A 24,024-nucleotide genomic window follows, 5' to 3' on the forward strand; every position below is an offset into this window, starting at 1 on the left:
GTGGCTACCAAAAAAGACTGGACATACCCGTTTTGTAATACCTTGGGTTGTCTACTTTTGCAAATGGTATGCCATCATGGGGGTAATTTTCATTCCTGGGCTACCATACACTCTCAAAGGCAACATAACCAGTCTGGCAAATTTCAATGTGTATAAACTGAAAAATGTAATGTGCTATATTTGACCCTGTAACTTTCCAAGACACGATAAAACCTGTACATTGGGGGTTCTGTTTTACTCGTGAGACATCGCTGAATACAAATACAAACGAAAACAAATACTTTACTTTATTGCAGTAACTGCTAACAGTATAGTTAAAATGCCATGCAGAACTAAAATCATTAAAAAATCTATTTTCTCAATTTTTTTTTATATTTTATTCATATTAAATTATGTTTAATATACAAATATTTGATGTGACATGAAATCCCTGTTTCTCCATAATAAAATGATGTATAATAAGTGTGGGTGCACATAATATGAAAGAGGCGAATTACGCCTGAGCAGACATATAGCGCAAATTCAACTTTTTTTTATGTTTTGATTTGATCACAACGTATACAACTACCTCAGTCCTTAAGGGGTTAATTAATAGGAACATTCCTAATGTATTTCCTTAAAGTGCAGAAAAGTTAATCAATTAATTCACCCAATTTCCCACTTACTCACCCACCCATCCATCCACCTACTCACCCTGACCCACTCACCCACCCATCCATCCACCTACTCACCCTGACCCACTCACCCACCCACCCATCTATCCAGTAATTGTAGTTGCCAGATCCCAGGGTCACCACACTCTCCAAATCAATAAAATAAAATCCAGTACAAGATCCAGTAACTACAAAACAAATCTTGTTCCATTATCAGTGATGTTTCCTCAGTGGTACTAACATTTTTTATGTCTGTCACTGGTGATGAAATAAACCGCTCACTTTTTTCACAAGATTTATTTTGGAGTTGCTGGACCTTTCCTGAATTTGTACATAATGCATTTCCTTGAGGTGGGATCTACTGTGATCCTAAAAGGCACCTCATACTTGCACCTAGAGCAGCGATGGCTAACCTTAACACCATAAATTGTTTCTGGACCACATTTCCCATGATGCTCAGTTAGCTTTTAGAGTCTAAAAGCTAGCTGAGCATCATGGGAAATGTAGTTCAGACACAAATTATGTTGTCAAAGTTAACCATCACTGACTTAGAGCATGGGCATCTGTTAGACAGGTGAAAATGACAAAATTTCCAGATTTTTTTTATTAGTTATTTCCTAATGTGAGAATTCAAAGTGAATTTCTAAACCAAGGCCAGAGTAGCTGAACTAAACGCATAGGTGACTTGGAGGATTTTCCCAGTTCAGCTATTTTAACCTTAAATTTGAAGGTCACTTTGAACCCACTTTGAATTCTAACTTTGGTGAATAATTCTCCCTGTGTCACAGCTCAATTGCCAGCTCTGTGCAGTAATACAGATTAGTCAGTAGATGGCAGCAGTGCGTCCAGTCCCAGTCCCTCTCAACAATAGAAGGAAGGGGGTGGTTACTTTGTAATGGGTGGGAGAGGAGAAACGCTGTGTTTGGGATAATATGGTAATATGCTCATTGCTGAGGAGAGACACAGGCACACATAAGGTATGGAGTCCCCTTGTATACTTGCACCACTCTTTGTGCTGTCCATGTGCTTAGCTGCTGGGCACTAATAATTCTTCTGTTTGCTAACTGCTGGAGCAGAACCTGTTTCTATGGAAGGCTGTTCCTTTAACTCCTTTACTTATTGTTTCTATGCAATAATACACGATCCTACTGTAGGCAATCACTTGTTTGTGCAGTCTGCCCCTCTCCCAATATGATCAGTATTTACTAAGCCATTAAACTTTAGAGCAAAGCCCTGACTGTTTAATGATACTCTGAGAGCCTGTGCGTTCAGGTCGTGTATTCAATAATGACAGATTAGGGTTGTGTTGCATGTTATTGCACATTAAATCGAGTTTGTTAGTTTTCAGGATTGGATGTATGTTGTTGTTTCACAGAATAAGTTTATCATGAGGCGCCTGACTTCAAAGCATTGAATGACCTTGGCTGTGTTTCCACATGAGTTGCACTTGGTAACATTGTTCGAGAATTGATAAGTGCTCTGTTTTAAGTGGCTTTTACTCATTAACACACACTTTTTTTTTTAAAAGGATCAATTTCCTAGTACAAATAATAGATTTTACAACCAATCGCCTGCTGACAGAGAGATGATGTTTTTTATTTATTAAAGCCAGCCTTGGGATGAGTTACAGGTGGTTTTTGTACTATGTACAGACCTCAGGGAACTGCTAACACTATTTTATTCTGCATTCAGGTCTAGGAGTTAAATATTTTAAAGTGATGTTTAATTGGTCATTTTTTAGGAATATAGATTAAAAATGCTAAAAAATAAGTTTCTGGAAGAGTCACTTTTTTTTCTTGTACAAAAAAAATCTTGCTTTTTGCTTTGTTGTGCTAACACTTGTTCAGTGTCAGATTTTTCTACTATACTCTTTTCTTGTTTATCACTGTGGGATGTGCTGTTTGACACTATATTAAATATTCTCGCTACTAGAAATAAAATATTGTTAAGTTAGCCCATAAATTACCAAATGCTTTAATACGCACACTCTGTTCTGCCTCTGTTTGTTTTAAACACAACACCTCATAAAAATGTTTCCTTTTTGGCCAAAGAGGAAACACATGGGACATTGTAACTCATTACAAAGTCTTCCTAAAATCATTTTTATTTTTTTTGAGTATACATGGTAGATTTTTTTCAAAAGGAAACACTTGTGTTCAGCACCTCCCTTATAAACACTTGTTCATGGGACAAAAAAAAATCCCCTGTACTGTTAGAACAGAACATAGGAGACTTGTAGGGAAATCTGATCATCCCAATGTTGTCTGATATTAATAATTAAAGTGAACAGAATGTTTGTAGTTCCCCTATAGGTAAGACCGGCCTTATGCAATGCGACCTGTGAATCAGCAAACAAACAGGTTTGTCAGATCTCATTGTAACATATGCTAGTGCTCAATGGGTAGTTTCAGTGTGGGCAAAATAATTTTAATAATTATGCAGTATTGGTGTTTGGTATGTCACACGACCTTAATATGAGATACTTCCAGATTCGTAAAGCATGCCATTAACCATATTCATTTTCAGTTATCATTTCAAAAGCATTCCTCCAACCTAATCATTGCATGTGGCTTCTCTAGTCCCTGTTATTTAATTGAAATGTGTGGGTAATCGTATAAATCTGACTGTAACTTTAAACGGAGTGTAATCTGGGATGTTACTCAGACAAGATATTTTACTAAACCAGTAAAGTTGCTAATCTACCAGAAAATGGCAAACTTTACGAGAAAATAATTCAAACTGAAAATAACTGTCGGCATACTTCACAAATGTGTCAAATGTTGTAAATCACAAATTTTAGGCTAAAATAGGGAGTATACCTAATTGACTTGGAGCTTGTTTCCCCAAATTCCGTTATTTTTAGCCAAATATCATTTTTTTTTTTATACAATTCAAACTTCAATCTCTTGTGTGAGTTGGAGAATATATCTAATTTGGGCATTAATGCCTGAAATGTGTAATTTCTATTTATACTTTAATAAATAACCACGTAGACCAGGCATAGGCAACCTTCGGGACTCCAGATGTTTTGGACCACACCTCCCATGATCCTTTGCCAGCATTATGGTTGTGAGAGCATTATAGCGGATATAGCCCACAACATCCAGAGTGCCAAAGGCTGCCTACCCCTGATGTAGACTATAAAAAAAATCTGATATTTTTGTTGTGACCATAACTGAGAAATTCTCCAAAGCAGCTGTTTTGGGCAAAGGGTTTATTTCTTTTTCTCTTCCAATTTGGATTTCAGTTAATAAGCCCTTGTATATATTAATGTTTTTGGTTCAAAATGTTGTCGCTACCTTGCTCCATGTAAGGTGAATCAAATATCAACTGACAGATTGCCTGTAAACACCAGCTGCGTCTTGGCTTCATTCTTGTGGGTTTTATTGGTGGGTCTGACTATCTAACGAGAAACATATTATTACACTATAATCACCCAGACCATCAACTCATTGTTGGGACAGTGTCCCTGTCCTTTTAACATTATAATGTAAAATATTGCTGTTTTTGAGAAACTGCAATGTTTACACTCTACCCCGTGTAGCTGTCAGTATCACAGTCACTAGAGTTGCTTCCACTGCCCTGAGCGAGTCACGAGACGTGGAAGTCCTATAGGAAAGCACTTATTTAATGCTTTCCTTCTGCAAAGTTTTGCATGCGCTCGCCACACATGTGCATTAGGTCCCCAATCCTCCTTTATGAGGAGCACTGCATTGGACCATCGGAGGAGAAGGCCATGCCTACTCGGTGATGTCGCTGAGGGAGGAGCGCTAAGCAGTGCCAAGGGAGCCTCACTGCTGGAAATAATAAAAAAGAGTTTTTAATCTTTTATTTGCTGAATGGATGGGTGAGGGGGAACTCCTCAATAAGGAAAGGGGACCCTATAGTGTTAGGAATACATATTTGTATTTCTAATGCTATTGTGATCCTTTAAGTACTTTGTCATTGAGTAAAAATAAAGTCACCCAATGTGACATTTATTTCTGTTGCCATGGACACCCACATAACGGACAATGTGTTCATACTTCAATCATACAATAGCTTCTAATGCCCTACATTCCACTGTAACTCTTCGAATAGCACACTTCTAGTTTCATGAGGCCCACCTACTGCCCATCCCAGCTTGCCTGCTGTCTACCTACAGAAGCCCACAATAACAGATATTCCATGTGAACATGTTCCTTTGTTCTGCTTTCTCATTTGATGAATCTATTTAATCAAACATGGATTAATGGCACCTGTAAATTAATTAATTTCGATCACACTTTAATGGGCTTTAAATTCTGATTGTTGGCCATGTGGTTAAGTTTTTATACTTGTGTTAGTAATCAAAAATCTTTTATGGGAGAAAGATCTTCCATTATGTAATCATCAATCAGAGTAGAGTAACTAATTGTAATCGCAACAGTAGCTTTCTGTTTTTGGAAGGTCTGACGTTTTCTTTCCCCTTAGCTGGGTTGGCATTCCATAGATATGTGCTGTGTTGTTGTCTGGCTAATGTTTTCCTTTCCTGCTGGCTGAACTAACATTCTCTTGATATGTAGTTTTAATGTTGGCTAGTTACCTTTAGCGTACCATGATCAGCTACACATAGTTGAGAGGTGCCCTAAGCCGTTAAATTGCTATTTATTTCATTTGTGTGATTGGTTTCAGCAGAATTGCAGTTGATCTAAATTTACGCCTATAGGGATTTTAGCCATACAGCCGATCTCCAAAGTGTACAGACGTATAACTGAGCAATTGGCTGGCGTAGTGGCCAAACATGTTAGTTTGATTCACTACTAGTTTATCTGCAACATGTGTACATAATGCTTTTTGGCTAATTTTTGTGCCCTTTCTATTTCATCTGAATAGTTTTTCATGGATGATATTCGGACTTACCGAACCATCAATTGAATGTGTGTTGGAGGTCCTGACCCAAACTTTTCCACCATGCACAAGCCTAATGTTTATAGGATCATTGATGAAATTAGTGTCAACACTTTTTTTTTTCTTTCTTATTCTAAAGAAAGATTTACGATTACACTGTGATTCTTGCCTTTTACACTGTGTAACAGATATTGTGGATCAGTAAAGCTGTAATGGTGGATACAATGGAGGGGGTAGTGCTGTTTTGTGTTCGTAACATGTCATTAAAACAGTGTCATTAGAACCCTTAAGTTTCTCATTGTGACCTGGCTGTGATGAACAGGTTAACCCCTTAAGGACCAAACTTCTGGAATAAAAGGGAATCATGACATGTCACGCATGCCATGTGTCCTTAAGGGGTTAAATCTGCACTCATCAGCCTGTTCTTTGCAGCATGGTTGCTAGAGAAATCTAAAGACAATACCCATTTTCTACAGGGGTGGGGATGATCCAAGGGCTCCCAATAACATTCTTTGCATTCCTGAACTTTGGGCACCTCCTGAATCTCTTCTCTCCCCCCCATGAATCATTAGATTCCTAAGAAGAAAAGGGTGTGATCATTTGAAAATAACTTAATTTAGGTAATAGGGAACATATGCTTGGTACTAACAGTACATACAATTATTTGGTCATTATTAGTGTAATTGTAGATAAAATGCATCCCATTGTACAGCGCTATGGAATTTGCTGGCGCTATATAAATGATAAAATAATAATTAGCCTTAGAGAATGCAAAGCTTTGCTGTTTGTTTTGGCTATTGGGTTTATGGAATACCTTCAATGTATCACTCTTGCACTTTGGCTCCTTTAAATCATTCTACAGACAGGAACCATTTAACCCCTTAATGACACAACTTCTGGAATAAAAGGGAATCATGACGGAATATAGCCGTCGTCTGTCCTTAAGGGGTTACTATGGGGCTCACTGTAACGTACAATAGGAAGGGTGTCTTTTTTGGATGAAAAGCCATTGTCTTTGCATGCAAAGGTGTACTTAGTATAACCAATTTACACTTGTGATAAATAATTTGTATTGACCCTTAGAGTGCAATGTTGTGCCCACCCACCAATCATGAGCTTAACCCCTTAAGGACACATGACATATCTGACATGTCATGATGCCCTTTTATTCCAGAAGTTTGGTCCTTAAGGGGTTAAGGATCATTAGGTTCCCTTTTTAATTTTTTTGTTATTCCTTAGTCTACACACTTTTCCTACTTGTTTTAACATTGTATTGTTTGTATCTTGTTGTTGGTTGTAAAGATTATTCAGATGTAGTGTTCATTCTATTTATTTATTTTTTTATTTCATAATTCAAAATTGCAGTTGTATTTTTCTCTAGTACATTTTTCCAGAGCAGGTGGTTGACAGTAGCAGTATGTACACATCACAGGCATTCTACTAATGCAAAAGATTTCTGAGGAAAAAAAATATTTCCGAAAAGTATTTCATAAAATATTTTTTTAGAAAAATACCAACCCCCCAAAAAACAGCACTTGGAAATGACTACAAATGTCTTCCTGCCAGCACTGACTGTGAATATGTGTCAAGACTCTGTGCCAAATATTTCAAACTTGCTGAACTTGTTTTTAGCTGGAGGGAGGAATATACCAAAACATACGCAGTTTAAAATGCAAAAAGTGTATACAGACAGGCAGTAATCTCTGGTGTTAGGCCTGTATTAAATCCTTTGCCTCTTTGCATGTTGGTTTTAAGTCTGCTTGAGAGACTTTAAGATATATGGAAAGTCCATGAGACAATAATCCGGGGTCAAAGTCAGAGTCACGATTCTCAGGCTGTGAATTTACACACTTTGGCTGTTAGAAAGAGGCCAACTCGTTATGTGCATTCGCCTTAGACAATTCATTGTATGTAGAACATAGAATTATTTTATTTATTTATTTATTTTTACACCAGTCAAACTTAATTTAAAGTTTTCTTTAAAGGCAGTTTTTTTGGAACTTGGGTTTTCCCTAGATGGAATGATTCGACTTGTGTTCATTAATTTTCTCTTATGGTTTTGGTATGCTGAATTAATGGCAGAACGAGTTTCTCTACTGTTGCCAATTAGTAATATGAAGCAGGCTGCCAATGCCCCCACCCACCTTATCTTTTCTACTGATCCTTACAGGGCAGCACTGATTTGGGTATGACATCAGCCCTGCCAGAGTTAATTCTTTAACACAAAAATGATTTGATTAATCAGATGTGCCCGTTATGTTGTGCTGGCTTTGACTGAAAACTCTTGAATGTTTGTTTTTTTTAATGCTTCTTTTTTTTTTTTTAAATGCACTGAAAATGCAGTTATGAAAAATTACGCTTGAGTCAAGAAAGAATTGCAAAAACCTCAGTCCTTCGAGGCTATTACATTTTCGATTCTAAAGATTACAATGCAACACTTACTCTCTGTACTGAAAGGGCTGATATTAATAAATATAATTAATTGCCACAAAAACCATGATACAAATAAGATGTTGCAGTTCAACACCGCAGGTCTCATACAGGATACACATTCCAACCACAAATTGTCGTTTTCAACTAACCACAGTTTGTATTAATAAGTGAGCTCTTAATGATGGTAAACAAGGGCATATTTTTTTTCCCTTTTGTAAAAATGACTCACATATTATCGAACGATTAAAATGTCTCCAGTGTTTGCATTATAACTATGAATAATATTTGCAAACAGGGGGTGGACTTCTCAAGGTTAAATAAGAACACAGTTAATATTTAAATACTCACTACTTCCATCAAAATGAAAGAGCATTCCTAGTAAAAGTGTAGGTCTTATGAAAAAGAAGGTATAATCTCTCCCTTCACCTGTCAAGCAATTATCAACGTAGACCTATGTGCCAATAATTGAGTAATAGGTTAGAGAAGGAGGAAATTATTGCTGTTCTTCACAGGCGCAGTTACAGCTCATGCCTGTAGTTGCTGTGATAGTTCTGTCACATGCATGTCTCGCACTTTGCTTTTATATGATATCGTTTTGTGCCACCCATTCTGAGGATAATGTGCTATCAGTAAAGTCAGCCTATCAGTGCCATGGAGGAGGTGTACCCCGCTTTGATAAAGTTTATAAGAGAGACTAATCATGCAGAGGCAGGAGAAAAGGCGGTTGGGGGGGCTGGGTGTTATATTAATTTTGACATCCAAGAACCCAACAGGAGGTAAGTAGTTGATATTTCATAAAGTAAATATAATTTAATATATATATATATATTTTTTTATGGTAAGCAGATGTCATTACATCTTCACCTTAGAATAGTTTTGGTTTAGGCTTATTCTATCCTTGTTGTCACCCTCACTCATGTCACTTTGTCTTCCCAATGTTTGAAATGATACATGCGGCAGAAAGAAAAGGTGCACAGAGGAGTAGGGCATGTCTATGCCAGGTTCTGTTGGTGATGGTGAAGTGTTGCACAAAGAAGCCGTTGACGAATATCCTAAAGATAGGGTTATAGTATATGGCAGCAGTCCACTGAAGGAGTCTACGCTTGAAACTAAGGTGATGGAGAGTAAAGAATAGATAATGCTCAGAGATCAGATTAAATGCTCTCACCGCATCTGTGGATCGGAGAAGTATCTGTGCTGTGTAAGAGACTGATAAGCCTTCAAGTTGTCCTGGGCTTTTGGCCCATCCTACCTGCGGGGGTTTTGTGTTTGCCAGCTCATGGCCAACATTTTATCATAGAACATAGCACTGATGTTAAAGGGACACTCCACTGCCCAAATACAAAATAAATTTTTTAAAAATTGCATTCATTTAATTGTGCATTTTTTCATTGGGGTTATATGTAAAAACAGCTTGCAAAACATGCATTTTCATGTTCTCTGCCTTTACAAGCCCTCTCCTTCTAACCCCGCCCAGACGTTCTGTGGCTGTCCAATCAGACTTCCCAATGCAGCTTAATTAGAAGTCTTTGTATGGCAGGTGCTCTGGGCAATTGCTGCCTCTTGAGTTTAGTTTCACTGAGCCAACTAAAGCAGGAAGTAACAGAAATAAAAATGAAATAAAAGAACACACTCTTCACACATAACACTTTTCAGCAAGCCAAAGTGCTTTATGGGTCTGAAGATACATTTTAAGGAAGGATATGGGTTTATTACTAGATGGGAGCTCAAATTCCTGTCCACATTTTAGGATTATTGTGATGTAGGTGAAAACATTAAGAAGGGGCAACTGTTAAAATATCCAGTTACATATTGTAGGAGCTTCTAACAGGATTTTACAGAATGGCCAGTGTAACGAGTGGTGGCCAAACAAAGCTCTTAAAACATTTTCCAGGAATATGCAATTCCTTCATTTTCAGAGATAGAATGTTGTGGTTGACTGAAAAGGCATGTCCGCTAGGGCTGGAGTTGGGGTAAATGAAGGCTTGTCTCTGAGAAGATTGATGGGAGATAGACTTAAGAATGAAGAAAAGGCAAATGTGCTGACTTTAAGGACCCGAATGATTGGGGGGGGGGGGGGGGGTGTTGTCTGTTAAATCATGGGGTTTGTCATGAAAGATTCTCAGTCATAAATAAAATATATGTTAAATTATTTATATATATATATATATATATATATATATATATATATATATATATATATATAGAGGTCAACTATGTATATCATAGGACCAGAAGTTTAGTATGGCTCTTCCAAACTTGTCAGTGCTCCGTGGCTGAATTTGTTTTCTTAGCTCCTGTAGCAGTGTAAAAAAAATCACTGGTACTGCTGTTTTGTACACATAAGCTCTTAGGTTGCAGTTGTTTTGACAAGTGGTGACTAAGATAACAATTTGCTTGAAAATGTATGCATGATGTGTGTATTTATTTTAACATGAATTATGTCATTTTGGCTCTGCATAGGCTATTTCCTTTGGAATAGGACGCAAATCTTTTGTTAATCACAATGTGAGGAAAATCTAGGAGAATAGCCCTACATTCGCGTTGAAAGGGTTTGGTACATCAGATGTTTTGGCAACACACCAATCATTGTCTTCTGCAGTGCTGCTAGTGTTAATTGTTTTGTCTTGCATTCTATATATAGACAATTAGAACGTTCCATTTTAATGCTGTAAATTATTCTTTAAAAATGTTTTTTGAATATATGCAGCATATTTTGGTGTCTAAGTTAATATGTTCTTGATATATCTTTCTATTCTTCTTTATATCTCTTTGTTATTAACCTTTCTGAAAAACTCCCATTTTGACCTTCAGACAACCCCCAAACCTACAACAACAAAAAATTATCGGGAATCAGTGGGATTATCAGAGATCCCACTGATTGGATAAACACAGAAATATCATGCACATAATCGTGCTACAAACTGTGCTAGGTCTGCAAATACACAGCTCTTCTCCACAAGACTGCACTTCGAGTAATGTAGTTTATGATTATGATCTAGTATGAAACAAAATCTAGGATGAAAAAATTCATCAATTAAAGGCTAAAAAAAACAAACTACTTTTTGTATACTCACCGGATTTTACCGTCGATGTCCCTCAGTGTTGGGTCTGCGATCCGCCGCCTCCTCCGTCATCCAATGGGGGGAGCCTTATGTGAAAGTGTAGCAAGCACTGAGAGTGCATTAGGCCCACCCCCTTGCTTCAATGCTTTCCTGTGGGGATTGTACAGACCAATAGTTTGTTAGGATCCAGGAAGCGCCTCCAGTTGCTGTCTGACAGCCACTAGAGGCAGTCTTAGTCCTGTATTATAATCATTGCAGTTTCCCTAAAACTATGACTTGCATTGCAGAACTAAGGGGGTCAGGGACAATGCACCAAGACCACTTCAATGAGCTATATTTGTCTTGGTGACTACAGTGTCCCTTTTAAAGGGAAGGATGATATGCACAGATATTAAAGGGACACTCCAGTGTCAGGAAAAAAAAAACGTTATCCTGGCACTGCAGGTACCCTCTCCCTCCCACCACCCATCCCATATTGCTGAAGGAGTGGAAACCCCTTCAGTGACTTACCTGAGACCCCCGCCGATGTCCCTCAGCGGTGGTTTCGGGTCCGCCCACACTCCTCCCCCGCCGACGTCATCCAGCGGGGGGAGAAAGATTGCGCATGCGCGGCCGCCGGCTGGGGAGACCTAATGCGCATGCGCGGCAATGCTGCGCGCGCACATTAGACCTCTCCATAGGAAAGCATTGAAAATGCTTTCCTATGGGGAATTAAGCGACGCTGATCCTCACACAAAACCTGTGCTAGAAACTAGGAAGTGCCCTCTAGTAGACAGCCACTAGAGGAGGAGTTAACTCTGCAAGGTAATTATTGCAGTTTATGAAAACTGCAATAATTACACTTGCAGGGTTAAGGGTAGTGGGAGTTGGCACCCAGACCACTCCAATGGGCAGAAGTGGTCTGGATGCCTTGAGTGTCCCTTTAAATTAAACACCACAAAGAGGAACGCACCTTTATTGGAAATCACTTGTGCCACAGGGGCCTTCAATTCCAAGTACGTTGGATAGCAGGCTGCATGTCATTGTAGCTCCCAAGGAATCTGGCCCTTTTATGGCAAAAAAAAGTGATTTTTACCTTCTAGCATGTTGCCAGAAACCTGCAGTACACTGTGCAGACTTTTCCCAGTGCAGCTGATACGCCTGAGAATGGGCGATTCTGAGCCCCGTAGAATGAATCGTGGTTTCAGTGAATGCGGCCTACCTGGGCTGGAGGCGAGGTGGATGGCCGCTGATTTGGTTCTAGACCCGACTGCTGCGCATAGACACCTTATTCAACACCTTCCTGGTCCCATTCCCCCCTCCCCCCTCTGGACGGGTGGGGGTTATCCCAGTCCCCGCTGTGGAGATTGCTCATATGGGCCTGAATGCATACTCCTAGCAGAGGCACAAGGGCCTACCCTCCAAGACAGACCGCATGGCACTGACCCATGCTCACCACAGGGAGTTCCCCTGGCTAAATATGATTGGCTAATTGAAAGCTTCCTGGCACAGATAGCTCTGCAGTCGACAGCTTGCTTACCTCAACCCAACTGGCTGGTGGGTGACCAATGTTCCACACGAACCCAGTTTGCATCTCTGCAGAGGAGCCTTCGAGGGCCGAGAACTAAACGAAGAAGGCCCGCTCACATCCTTGGTGGGCCTGCGACCGAGGCGATACCAACCTTCAATGTTGCAGCACACAAGAAAGAGTCCCATGGACTTCAGGTCCAGGACATTGGAGCACAGGTGATGGCTCCGATATAGGCCTGGAGCTGGCGTGACGTGAATCTGAGGTTTCCGCGGCAATATAGCAGTATGCTGTAGACTGTGTCTCTGCCACTATCTAGACAGGGCATGGGCTGACAAACCTGATATCAAGTGGTAGCCCCTTAATTTAGCTGCATGTGCCTGTAAGCTAAATTATACTCTTGCTGGAGGGCCTAGTTAAATTTTTCTTTTTGTCCTGGTTTTCATATGTTTTGTATTTGGGTTGGGCAACCTCCCAGAGGGATGTTCCTCAACCACACATTTACTCTGTTTTATTGTGTTGCCCCCATAACAAATTCTCTCTGATCATAGCTTAAGGGTCAGCTGTTATTTTATCATTGTCTCTTGCATGCATGATTGACTTTGTAGGTTGCCCACGTGAAGCATGCATTTATGACCCACTCAACACAATATAGGTGGTTATTTGTTGATATGACCTTATGTGTGACACTTTTCGTAGTCCGTTATCTTTCCTAGCAACACTTTATGCTACTCTAACCCAGTTCTGAATTGCATTAGTCTAACCTGATTTACGATTATAAAAAGTGCTCTGGGGGCGGAGCTAACAGAGCAGCAGAGAGGACGCATTTTTCAGAGCTCCATCTCTGACTATCAAAAACATTGCGATATATGGTGGAAACCGGGCCCAAAATAACACACAATCAACCCAGGTGTGAGCAGAAAGACCATGGGCAGAAAATCTAAAAAGGCAAAGGCTGAAAAAAGCCCGCACGGGAGGGACATCGGAGAAATGCTCCGGACCACACAACAGGCCGCATGGTCCAAAATGGTGCTTCCCGACGATATGTCCTCATATTCCTCAGAGGATTTCACCACAGACGTCCAGGAGGGAGCATCATACAGGCACCCATCGGACGGCAGAAACGCGCCCCTACCAACCGGGGACCCGGTCACGGCTGACCAGCTCAAGGTAATGCTGGCAGAACTCCTCAAAGATTTGGCGGCAGACATGGCTTACTATAGGAAGGCCATAGAAGGGGCCACGACAAAAATTACACAGCTGGAGGCTGGAGAAAATTACCGATCTGGTCAATTGGCAAACTACGACCAACGACCAACTACATGCCATGGAGGACCAAAGGAGGTGCTATAATCTAAAAATAAGGGGGATACCGGAGTCGGTAGCTCTTACAGACTTACCCCACTACATCAGGCGCCTCCTTGAAGTCCTACTCCCACCGAAACTAGTAAAAACCATGAAACTAGATGGCATGTTCCGGCTGCCGAAATCGCCCCGAGCACCGACAGCGGCGACTGCTGACCTCATACTGAGGTTTCAAACACTGGCCGACAAGACCTCTCTTCTGACCGTGATGCAGGGGGAAAAAAAACCTACTGTTCGAGGGGGCATCGCTTACAATGTTCCCGGACCTGACCAGGAACACGATAACCTGGCGGAAAACAATGCAACCCCTTTTGCACCACCTTCGTTCCAGAGACATTCCATACAGATGGGGCACTCCTCGAGCCATACTGTTCACCCATAACGAGATCTTATACAAGGCACTAAATCAACAGGAGCTCGAAACTCACCTACAAGCAACAGGCATCCTGCCAGCGGCACCGGCAATCAGACAGGGCCTGTCCCAGCTGAACCCGACCAGCATCCGAGAATTCATCCCACGGAACTCCTCCGGAACCTCTCCGGGCGGATCGCCCACCTGAGGAGGCAGAGACCAGCCACTACAAGAGGAACTCTCCTCGCCATCCCATTCCACCAACCACGCAGACGAAACGGTCCACAAAGTCAGAAACTCACACTGATCGGACTGACTAACCCTCTTTAGGCACACACGTACAATAATGCAGCATTCTTTATTATTATTTTTCTTTTTTTTCCTATTAGTAAATGTATGCACTGCTTCCCTCTTATAGTTTGTTAGAACTACCTAGTTGCTTCACACTCGTGAGGACAGCCACTCTATGTGACAAGGCTGACCACACCAGAAGGCGCACAAACACAAAAGCTGTAGATATACTACACATGCCCACACGAATAGGCGGACGCATAACAAAGCCACATTAAAGCACGATACCCTGACCCCCCCCCCCCACCGATACAGGGCAGACCACGCTGAAAGCAACCACACAGTATAAATGCAAGGGGTGCAGCCCTCAAGGGCAGACACATAGATCGCAGGGCTACATTCTCCTCACTCCCTCACAGGGCACAAAAGCCACTACAACGAAGGTTTTTTATTTTTTTCCTTTTCTGTAGAGTTAAATGTATTTTAAAAAGTGCAAGACTACAAAAAGCCACCTTTGTTTCAAATGTTTATTATATCTGTGAACAAAAGCTGTTGTGGCTTTGTTCGCAATGCTGTTACTACTATGCACACACAAATAAAGAATTTAAAAAATAAAATAAAAAAAGTGCTCTTTTACCATATGACGTTTTTATGCTAAACCTGTAACGATTTATTATGTATCTAATTTTGCTGAAATGTCTTTGCAAGCTTATGTTCAAATATGCATGCCCAAAATAATGAATGTCAATTTAAAAAAAAAAAAAAAAAAAAATAGAGGATTAAATGTCAATTTCGGTTTCTTGTCTTTTTACTGATGTTTATACATGACCTTGCCTAAAAGCGGCTCTTTCCCTAATGAGCCTTTCATAAAGATAACCTCTTTATGAAATGCTCATAAAATCTCTTCACTGAAATTCCAACCAGTCAAGATAACAAAACATTTTTGTTTTTTGTATTTTTCCTTTGCTTGACAAAAGGCACAGCTTTGTTGTGTGTGTGTGTGTGTGTGTGTGTGTGTGTGTGTGTCTGTCTGTGTGTGTATATATATATATATCTATCTATCTCTATCAAGCAAACCAAACAAAGAATAGAGGGCAATTTGTACTATGTACATGTATTTATTCAGATGTTTTGGGTCCTATCACCTTTCTAAATACTTTTATTCGCATTGTAAAGGCTGTATTTTCCTTAATAAATTTCAATACGATTAGATCTCTATTAAAATACGTATACTTTTATTTTACAAAATTTTGCCAACTAATCTGTATTGGCTCATGAGAGTTTGAAAAGAAAAATATATTTCCTTATTTTAACTAATTTAATAATCGGATGCATTTAATTTACCTTTTCTTTTGGTTTGGTGTTGAGAGGTCTGAAGTGTTATCTGAGAATGTACTCATTTAATCATTAGCTAGAAAAAAGCACTGGAGATTGACTTTGAAATAACCAACCAACTAGTCTGACAAAGCGTCTTCTTCAGAAATGGCTACTTAGAGTGCAGAGAGTTGTAGTTAATCACTAGAGAAAGTTTACATTTGGAACAACACCATTATTATTTAATCAAATATTTATACATACCGGTACTTGAAACCAATTATCTTTTGATCACATCGGGTATCCTGATTGGAAAAATGTATATCCTTGTTGGCTACTTGTAAACTCTTTGAAGTGAAACAATGCTGACATTTATAGATTCTGAATATAAATATTTTAATCTTAATTCATTTTGGACACTGACCCAAAGCCAGTCCCTTCTTCTTTTTTATTTATTTTTTGTAAAAATTTGTTTTATTTTAGATTTCTTAATTAAATCGAATTGTTACATTGTTTAGTTAGTTGGTATTTACATATAAACACTGCTGGCTGTGGAGGGATTGCTTTTTTGTTTTTTTAATGTCTAGTGTAATTGTTTTAGGAGACCTCAATAATTTTAAACCCATTGACATGCATAGTGGTATTTAGTACATGGAAGCATTTTATTTAATATTTGAAAACTGTCTGAATTTGCATCTGGTATGTCTCATTATATCATTAGTCACTGGTGATGTTCTGACAGGCTTGGGTGAATGATGTGGCAAGCCATGAGCGTGGCATTTTTGGTGGTAAAATCTCCAAACATTTGACATTTGATTTAATAAATGTTTCTGTACACTTTAGGATTCATCATGTTGCTGTTACCAACATTCACAATAACTAGTGAGCATGTTCTGGTGGCAGTCGTGTTCCAAAACAAAAAAAAACACCCTTACCGTGTTCCATAGAATCGATGGTATTTAATGCAAACTCTTTATTTTGTCACCTTTCTTCTCTCTGTTAATGTGGTACAGGCAGTGGTGTATCCTCGTTTTGTGCTGCCCTAGGCAGGACAAAACTCAGGCGCCCCCTCGCCCGCGCGACACCCCCACCCAACCCTTCCCCTCCCCCCCCGTCTTCTAAATACACACACACACACACACACACACACACACACACACACACACACACACACACACACACACACACAAATTCACTGACAGATACGCATACACTAGCTAACAGACACACACACACACACACACAGTCAGACACACACACTCTGTCAGACACGCACACTCTCTGATATATAATATAATATAATATAATGTAATATATAAATATATAATAATAATATTATCTAATATAATATTATATAATATTATCTAATATAATATTATATAATATAATATAATATATAATATATATTATATATTATAATATAAAATATATATAATTATATTATATATATATTATAATATATAATATATAATATATAATATATTATATATTATAATATATATATAATATATATAATATATAATATATAACCCCCAGCCTCCTTACCTTTGGGAATGCTGGGGGGGGGGGGGTTTCTTTACCTCCCTGGGGTCTAGTGGGGCTGCCGGTCGGGCTGCTGGGCTGGTTGCTGTGCGGGCGGCTGGCGAGGGAGCTCTTCCTCTGAGCTGTCTGCTCAGCTCCCTCGCGCGCTGCAGAGTGAGGCTGGGAGCCGGAAGATGACGTCATATTCTGGCTCCGCCTCCCAGCCTCTTCTCTCCCTGTGTCAGGATCTGTTCTTCATTTCTTCCTGTCTGCTCTAGTTTTCTTTAAAACATAAGACATATAAAACATATGTTTTCTTTAAAACATAGGGACAATTTGTCTTATGGAGGTTTCCTACGCCTGACCAGCTATGACCAGCGGATGTGCAAAGTGTGCTCCATTTCCTGTCATATAAATTTTCCCACAATTCACACCTTTCCTCCCTGTTCCTACGATGCTTGCTGTCAGTATTCCCGAACGTCCTGTCATTTAGACTGAACGCTTGCAAAACTACCGAAATTCGTCCTAACAGAATGAGAACAGTTTCTCCATTCGTGTTAGGACGCAATTTGGGACTTTGTTCGTATCAGAATTTCATTTGAATGAATGAAACTCCGATCCTATTCATGCCAAGATATTATGGAGCTATCTACCAAAAGGCTACAAGACCTAAATTGGTCTAAATTGCAGGGTGTGGGAAGGCTTTATAAGCCTTTCCCCGCCCTGCAGAGCTCAGTCTGCACGGTGCCCTTGCTGGGTGAAGATGTATTTATTTTATTTTTTTTGCATCTGGTTTATTTATTTATTTTTATTTTACATTTTTACAGTTGTGACGGATATTAGGGATTAGGGTTTTTTAGGGTGAGGGGGGTAGGTTTTTTATTGAAACAATTTTGGCTGGAGGGAGTGAATGGGGCCTGGGGACCCCTAGTCACCTGGGGGGTTTACATTTACCCCCCACACTTCACCAATGGATGGGGGCCGGGGCTGGGGGGCAGGACAATAGGTCCCCCCATAGTCGTTTAGGACTCCCACACGCCGCTCATGGGGAGGGGGCCGGAGTGGCCACTGGCTTCTCATTGTTTAGTAGGCATGCCCCTATGGGGGTATTATGGGTGTCATATAGAGTGATGGAGGACATTGGGGGCTTAGAAAGTGGCGGGGAGCACTGCTCCCTGCCGCTTCTATTTTTACATATTACAAGGAGGGAGCTGCTGCTGGTAGCTCTCTCCTTGTAATAAACCAAACAAACGAATGAAGAGGTCTTCGTTCATTCGTCTGAAATTTCTATTAATTTATTTGTCTTTCTGACGAATAAATGAATAGATGAAATTCCCATTCGCATTCCTAAGTGTTAACTGGGCATGCGTGAGAATTTCACAGTGCTATCTAGTGTGGGCAGATGTCGTGTCCCACAGGGACTTCATCTACCCACCCAAAGATGGTGGCGCCCAGGACCTAGTTCCAGGCATGAAATAAAAATGCAAAAATAGATGAGATGGGGGACTTGGGTGCATTTGTGAGTGACTAGGGGGACAATTAGATGAAGTTAAGTCGGAAGGGGGGTTAAAAAACAAAACGGGATTCGGCCATGACAGTACCACTATAACAATCTACCTTCATCGTTGATTTGTATTCAAAATTATTCAATCCCCATTGAAATCAGGTTCATTGTCAAGTCACAGATTTTCATCTGTTTGAAATGAACAAATCAAACACAAGCAATTGAGAGGTCAACACAACAGATGCTTCAAGTGGTTTCCCCAAATTCAACTGAAAATGTTTTTTTTTTTCTTCATTGCAAATTGCTGAAAGACTGTAAATGTTGACAATAAACCTGACTTTCAATGGGGATTAAATCATTTTTATTACTACTATACAGCAGTACTACCAGTGGCTTTAACTGCATCTGCCATTGCACTCTTTTTGCCTTGTAAATGGAACAAAACTCTTCCCTTGAATATGAATATGAAGAGGAAAACCCTAAAGAGATACTCACTGCCTTTATTAAAGAAAAATATTGACTTTTTAAATGATTGTTGAATTTAAATACATATTTCCTTCTGGCAATATTGTGAACTTTATTCTGTTCACCTTGCATCCGAGGAGTATAATGACAAAATATTGTTAAGGACATAGGTAAGTGTGGGATATTTATGAAATTAATTTCTCTGCCAAGGCTCTATTGTGTGTTCTCTGTTGAAGGACACGAGATGACACTGTCTCGTCCTGCAATGTGCCAATGAGTGATATGATGTATTATCTGCTGGAATTAGGGGACTGAACATGTTTAAAGTGACTCCAAGCATGATAACCACAACAGCCTGTTGTTATGATGCCAGGAGTATCCTGACCAGGGGTATATATATATATTTTATTTTTTAATTTTGGGGAGAGGATGGCTATTGTAGCTTTTATTTTCAATATCTAAATTCAATTTATTTACTTGCTTAAAAGTTTGCTAAATTGTTAAAATTGGTCCTTCCTGCCCATTCCTGCAATTTTGTCATGGTGTCATCCATATTTATCACGGCATTATTATTTATTGGTTGATGTCTGTAGCACCTTGGTTGACTTTTACAGTTGTTAAAGTAAGTGCTGTGCTAGACATTTGGGAGTATTAAGTGTGTACTTGTCATAGTTTGTTGAAATATTCATCCATCTGAAAGAGCTATAACAAATAATTCAAGCAGAGCCTGCAAAGTACTTTAATTAACTATTTTTTTTTTTCAGGATATAAAACAAGATTAGCATGCTAAGGGATTCCTGATGGAGCGTTCGTGTTTTCTCAGCTTTAATAACGGAAACAATATATAGACCTACGGATATAAACGTATATATTGTAACTGTTAAGTGTACTGGAGTCTTAACTTCGAGAATTGTCCTTAGAATGCTAATCGAGACTGAAATGTAAAAGGTTAAACAGATAAATATTCCGTAAAGTAGGATCTACTCCGATTTGTGTCTATGCATCCATCCTCCTACACTTTCTCATCATTCATAGATGCATTCCCCCACTGGGTTGTAAAGAAGTTAATAAATAAAAAAATAATAATTATTAAAAATGATTAATTTAGGTTTTCTCTCTCCTTACAGCTGAAGAATTAAATATCATGGATTCCAGTTTTGATGGGCAAAGATATGATCAGAGTAGCAATGTTCGCAGCCGACCCTCTGAAGGTAGAACACGAAAGCAAAGAAATTCACAGAATACTAAAGAAAGTTCTTATGGAGTAAGCATCAGAGTACAAGGAATAGATGGGCATCCATATATAGTGCTAAATAATAAGGATGGACACTTGAAAAGTAATGTTTCTCCAACTGAACCTGATTCCATGTCTCTTGGCAGACCGTTCTATAATTCAAGTAACACTCAATCCTCTGTAAGAAACCTTCACGAAGATCCACCCTTTCCAGAAAACCCATACGAGTCATTTAAATCTACTCCAAAACTGCAATTTTGGGGTTCTGGTAGTGAGCAGACAGAATTCAAGAATGGTTCCTTACAAAGTTCAAGTTTGTTGAATTTTGAAAGAAACCCTGAACTTTTGAAACCATATGACCCGGAAGAAAACTGTTTGAATATAGAGAATAATGAGTTAATTATAAAACATCAAAGCACATACCATATAGAGGAGAAACCCAAAAAAGACTCCAGTAATTTGATTTCTTCATATAAATGGCAAGCCACTAAAAATACAAACACAAAATCTCTTGATTCATTGAGACTTGATAACAAAGAATTATCATTATCTTCATCTACAAAGGAGGAAAACCAAAACAAGGTCCCACCAGCTAATGTAAGTGTTGTAAGTAGCCCAAGTGAAAATATAACTAATGAATCGTTTTCTACTAGCAGTGGATCCCCACACAGCAGCTTTTCTAATGCTCTTTCTGAACCCAGAAAGGCAAGGCCAGACGTTCTTCAATTCAGAAGACAGGATTCTGCAGGCCCAGTTCTTGAGGGGTCAAGGTCACGCAGGTCCTCCTGTTCCTCAACTGCAACCTCATCTCATTCATTGCAAAGGTTTTTGCTGGAGGAGCAAGAAGATGCACTGTACGCGGATAATGTTAACCGCCATCAAAATAGACGGTACATTCCGTTTGTGCCTGGCACTGGCCGAGATATTGATACTGGGTGCATTCCTGCAGTGGATGAACTGATAGAGAAATTTGATTCCAACACCCCTGCACAAAGAAGAGGCCGATCAGCCAGAAGAAATAGAATTCATCCAGATGACCGTAAAAGATCTAGAAGTGTTGATAGTGCTTTACCTTTTGGTCTTCAAGGCAATTCAGATTACTTAAATGAGTTCAGTAAGAATTTGGGGAAATCAAATGAACACTTATTGAGACCCTCTCAGTTTTTCCTACAGAAGTCACATACTCACAGCTATAAACTACCCTTCAGAAGACAGAACACCACCAGTAGTCTTCCTGCCCAGTCTTCTATTCAAGATAGTGTTCAGAAGAATAGCTTTGGTTCTTTACAGTATCACAGAGAGAAACCCAATAGCGAGCCTTTGCAGCTGGATGAAACGGATAGCGCGTCGGTCTTGTCCACATTACAGAACGGAAACCAAGAAAATGGTGACATCAAATGCATGACCTCTTCAGTAAAGCTACTAAATCACATTTCTGCATCATCAGAATCTAGAGCAAAGAAGGGTTCTATTAAAATACAGTCTTCATCACAAAGTGCACAGGTTGGTTCCACTATTTATGTTGTGACTTTATATAAAAGTTAAGGAGCTTTGAGTCCTGTTTAATTATAGTGGTTAAAGTAGATATGTTGCTGCTAGGCACCAAGTGGTTACCAAACTATGCCAAACTAGTACCAACCACCTAAAATTGCTGTAGGTAGACCGAATGTTCAGAAGTTCATCTTCAGGAATATTTCAGGTTATGGCATGGTTATAGGATGTGGGCAGGTTGAATTTTTACTGTGACTATGGTAGAAGTATGGAGTATAGGTAGTATAGTAGGATGTTTGTTAAAGTATGCGAGTAATTATATTGATAATCATTAAGATGCAAAATCTTCTAAGAATGGTATACTTTGCATGTCCACTTGCTTTGCAAAGTTTCTTGCATTTGTGTGTTTCCCCCCTCCCCCTGCAAATTGCAGATTTGCAATTTAAAACCTTAAACATTTGTTTGTCTTACAGCCTGGTCATTGTGTAAAGATATTGTGTAGATTGCTGATTTTTCAGTCTTATTATTGTTTGTCTTAGATTATTAGTCAGTTAGTTAAAGGGGAGCTCTATAGTGATTATAGTGCTAAGATGCCCCTCGCACATTCCCCTTCTGTCTGAGAAAAATATCAAGTGCTTACCTTTTTGCATTAGCAATATCCATTTTGTCCAAGTCAGCCAATCAATAAAAAAAAATAAAAAAATATATATATTTTTAAATATATTTCTGAGGAACAGTGCACTTTATGCTGACCGTAGAAGCACCTGGAATGAAAGTCCAGCTTCTTTTGAGCCACATTGGATAATCGCTTGAGAATCACGAGTGTTTTAGGGAGAGAACTGAACACTAGTTTAGCTGCAGTAGATCTTATTGTTTACATTGTCTGTTATTTCAACCATTTGGTGTAGCTGTAGTGTATAATATAAGTATATGTGTTTATTCTAGTTTCCAAGTTGCATAAAAATGTTTGTTTTGATTCAAAAAGAAGGAAAATCTGCTGAAGGCAAGATTACTGTTCCCCAGCAGCTAAACAGTCTATAACATCACGTGCTTTGTTTTGCCCTTTTTACAATAAACTTTGTTAAACTTGGCTGTTGTAGAAGTCCAGGATTGCTCCTGTGACCCCAATCATTTTAATAAATGCCATGTCTCATTAATCAACATGTTACATCCCTTCTCTCAGACTGCTGCAAGGCACCAAGCCAGCCAGAGTAGCAGTTTTATTTCATGAACCATTTGGCCTTCATTGTCTGCCTTCGTGATCGGAAGAGGTTAATTGTGTCTGTGACACCATAGGTGCTTTTTAATTTATTTTCATTTTTTTTAACCAAGGATTTGAAAAAGACCCTAAACACATGAGCAATTATGTGCAATTTGGCCTCTCTTAATGCAGAACAAATTATTTCTCTAATTTACTTCACACAGAATTGTTATATTGTATCCAATCAATGCAAACAGATGAGAAGCCATGTTCAGTGTTTGTGGTTCTCACTGGGATCTGTTATTACAATGAACCCTTTGTCTACTAAGACAAGGTTCAGAAGTTTAAAACGGAAAGCACAGAGCTACACGAGTAATAATGCCCCTCCTGCTATGTAATACCTACGGTCTTTCTCCATCAGTAAAAAGTCTACGTAAACATGTCTGCTAAACCTTGGCCATCATGGGAAATGTAGTCCAAAAGAGCTTGGTTGCCAGTGGTTACACATCACTGTTTTATAATCAGTTCATGGGAGTAAGTAGAGATAATGGGGAGAGTTAGGTGGCGTGTTTTATTTATTTTTCGGGTATGTGACAAAGGTGGGATCGGTTAGAGGGGAATAGGTCACAGGACTGATCTTCTGGTTCACTGTTGGGCATGAGTTAGGTCACCGTAGTGGTTCAGTGGGCCTGGTCTACACATGTCCCTTGGTTGTTCTCTTGTTCTTTCATGTGGCCCAGTTTATCACCAAATATACAG

The 24,024-nt window shown here is 39.3% G+C and overlaps 1 protein-coding gene across 1 annotated transcript in view; it reads left to right on the top strand.

The window, feature by feature from the left end:
* Positions 1-1,567: 1,567 nt before the first annotated feature.
* Positions 1,568-24,024, top strand: part of CGNL1 (cingulin like 1) — a 113,088-nt gene continuing 90,631 nt past the window's right edge. The window contains exons 1-2 of the mRNA XM_063449100.1: positions 1,568-1,630; positions 20,467-22,076. Of these exons, the coding sequence (XP_063305170.1) occupies positions 20,484-22,076 (1,593 nt within the window). The 5' untranslated portion in view covers positions 1,568-1,630; positions 20,467-20,483. The remainder of the gene's footprint in view (positions 1,631-20,466; positions 22,077-24,024) is intronic.

Source organism: Pelobates fuscus, chromosome 3, assembly GCF_036172605.1.
Source record: "Pelobates fuscus isolate aPelFus1 chromosome 3, aPelFus1.pri, whole genome shotgun sequence".
NCBI lineage: Eukaryota > Metazoa > Chordata > Amphibia > Anura > Pelobatidae > Pelobates > Pelobates fuscus.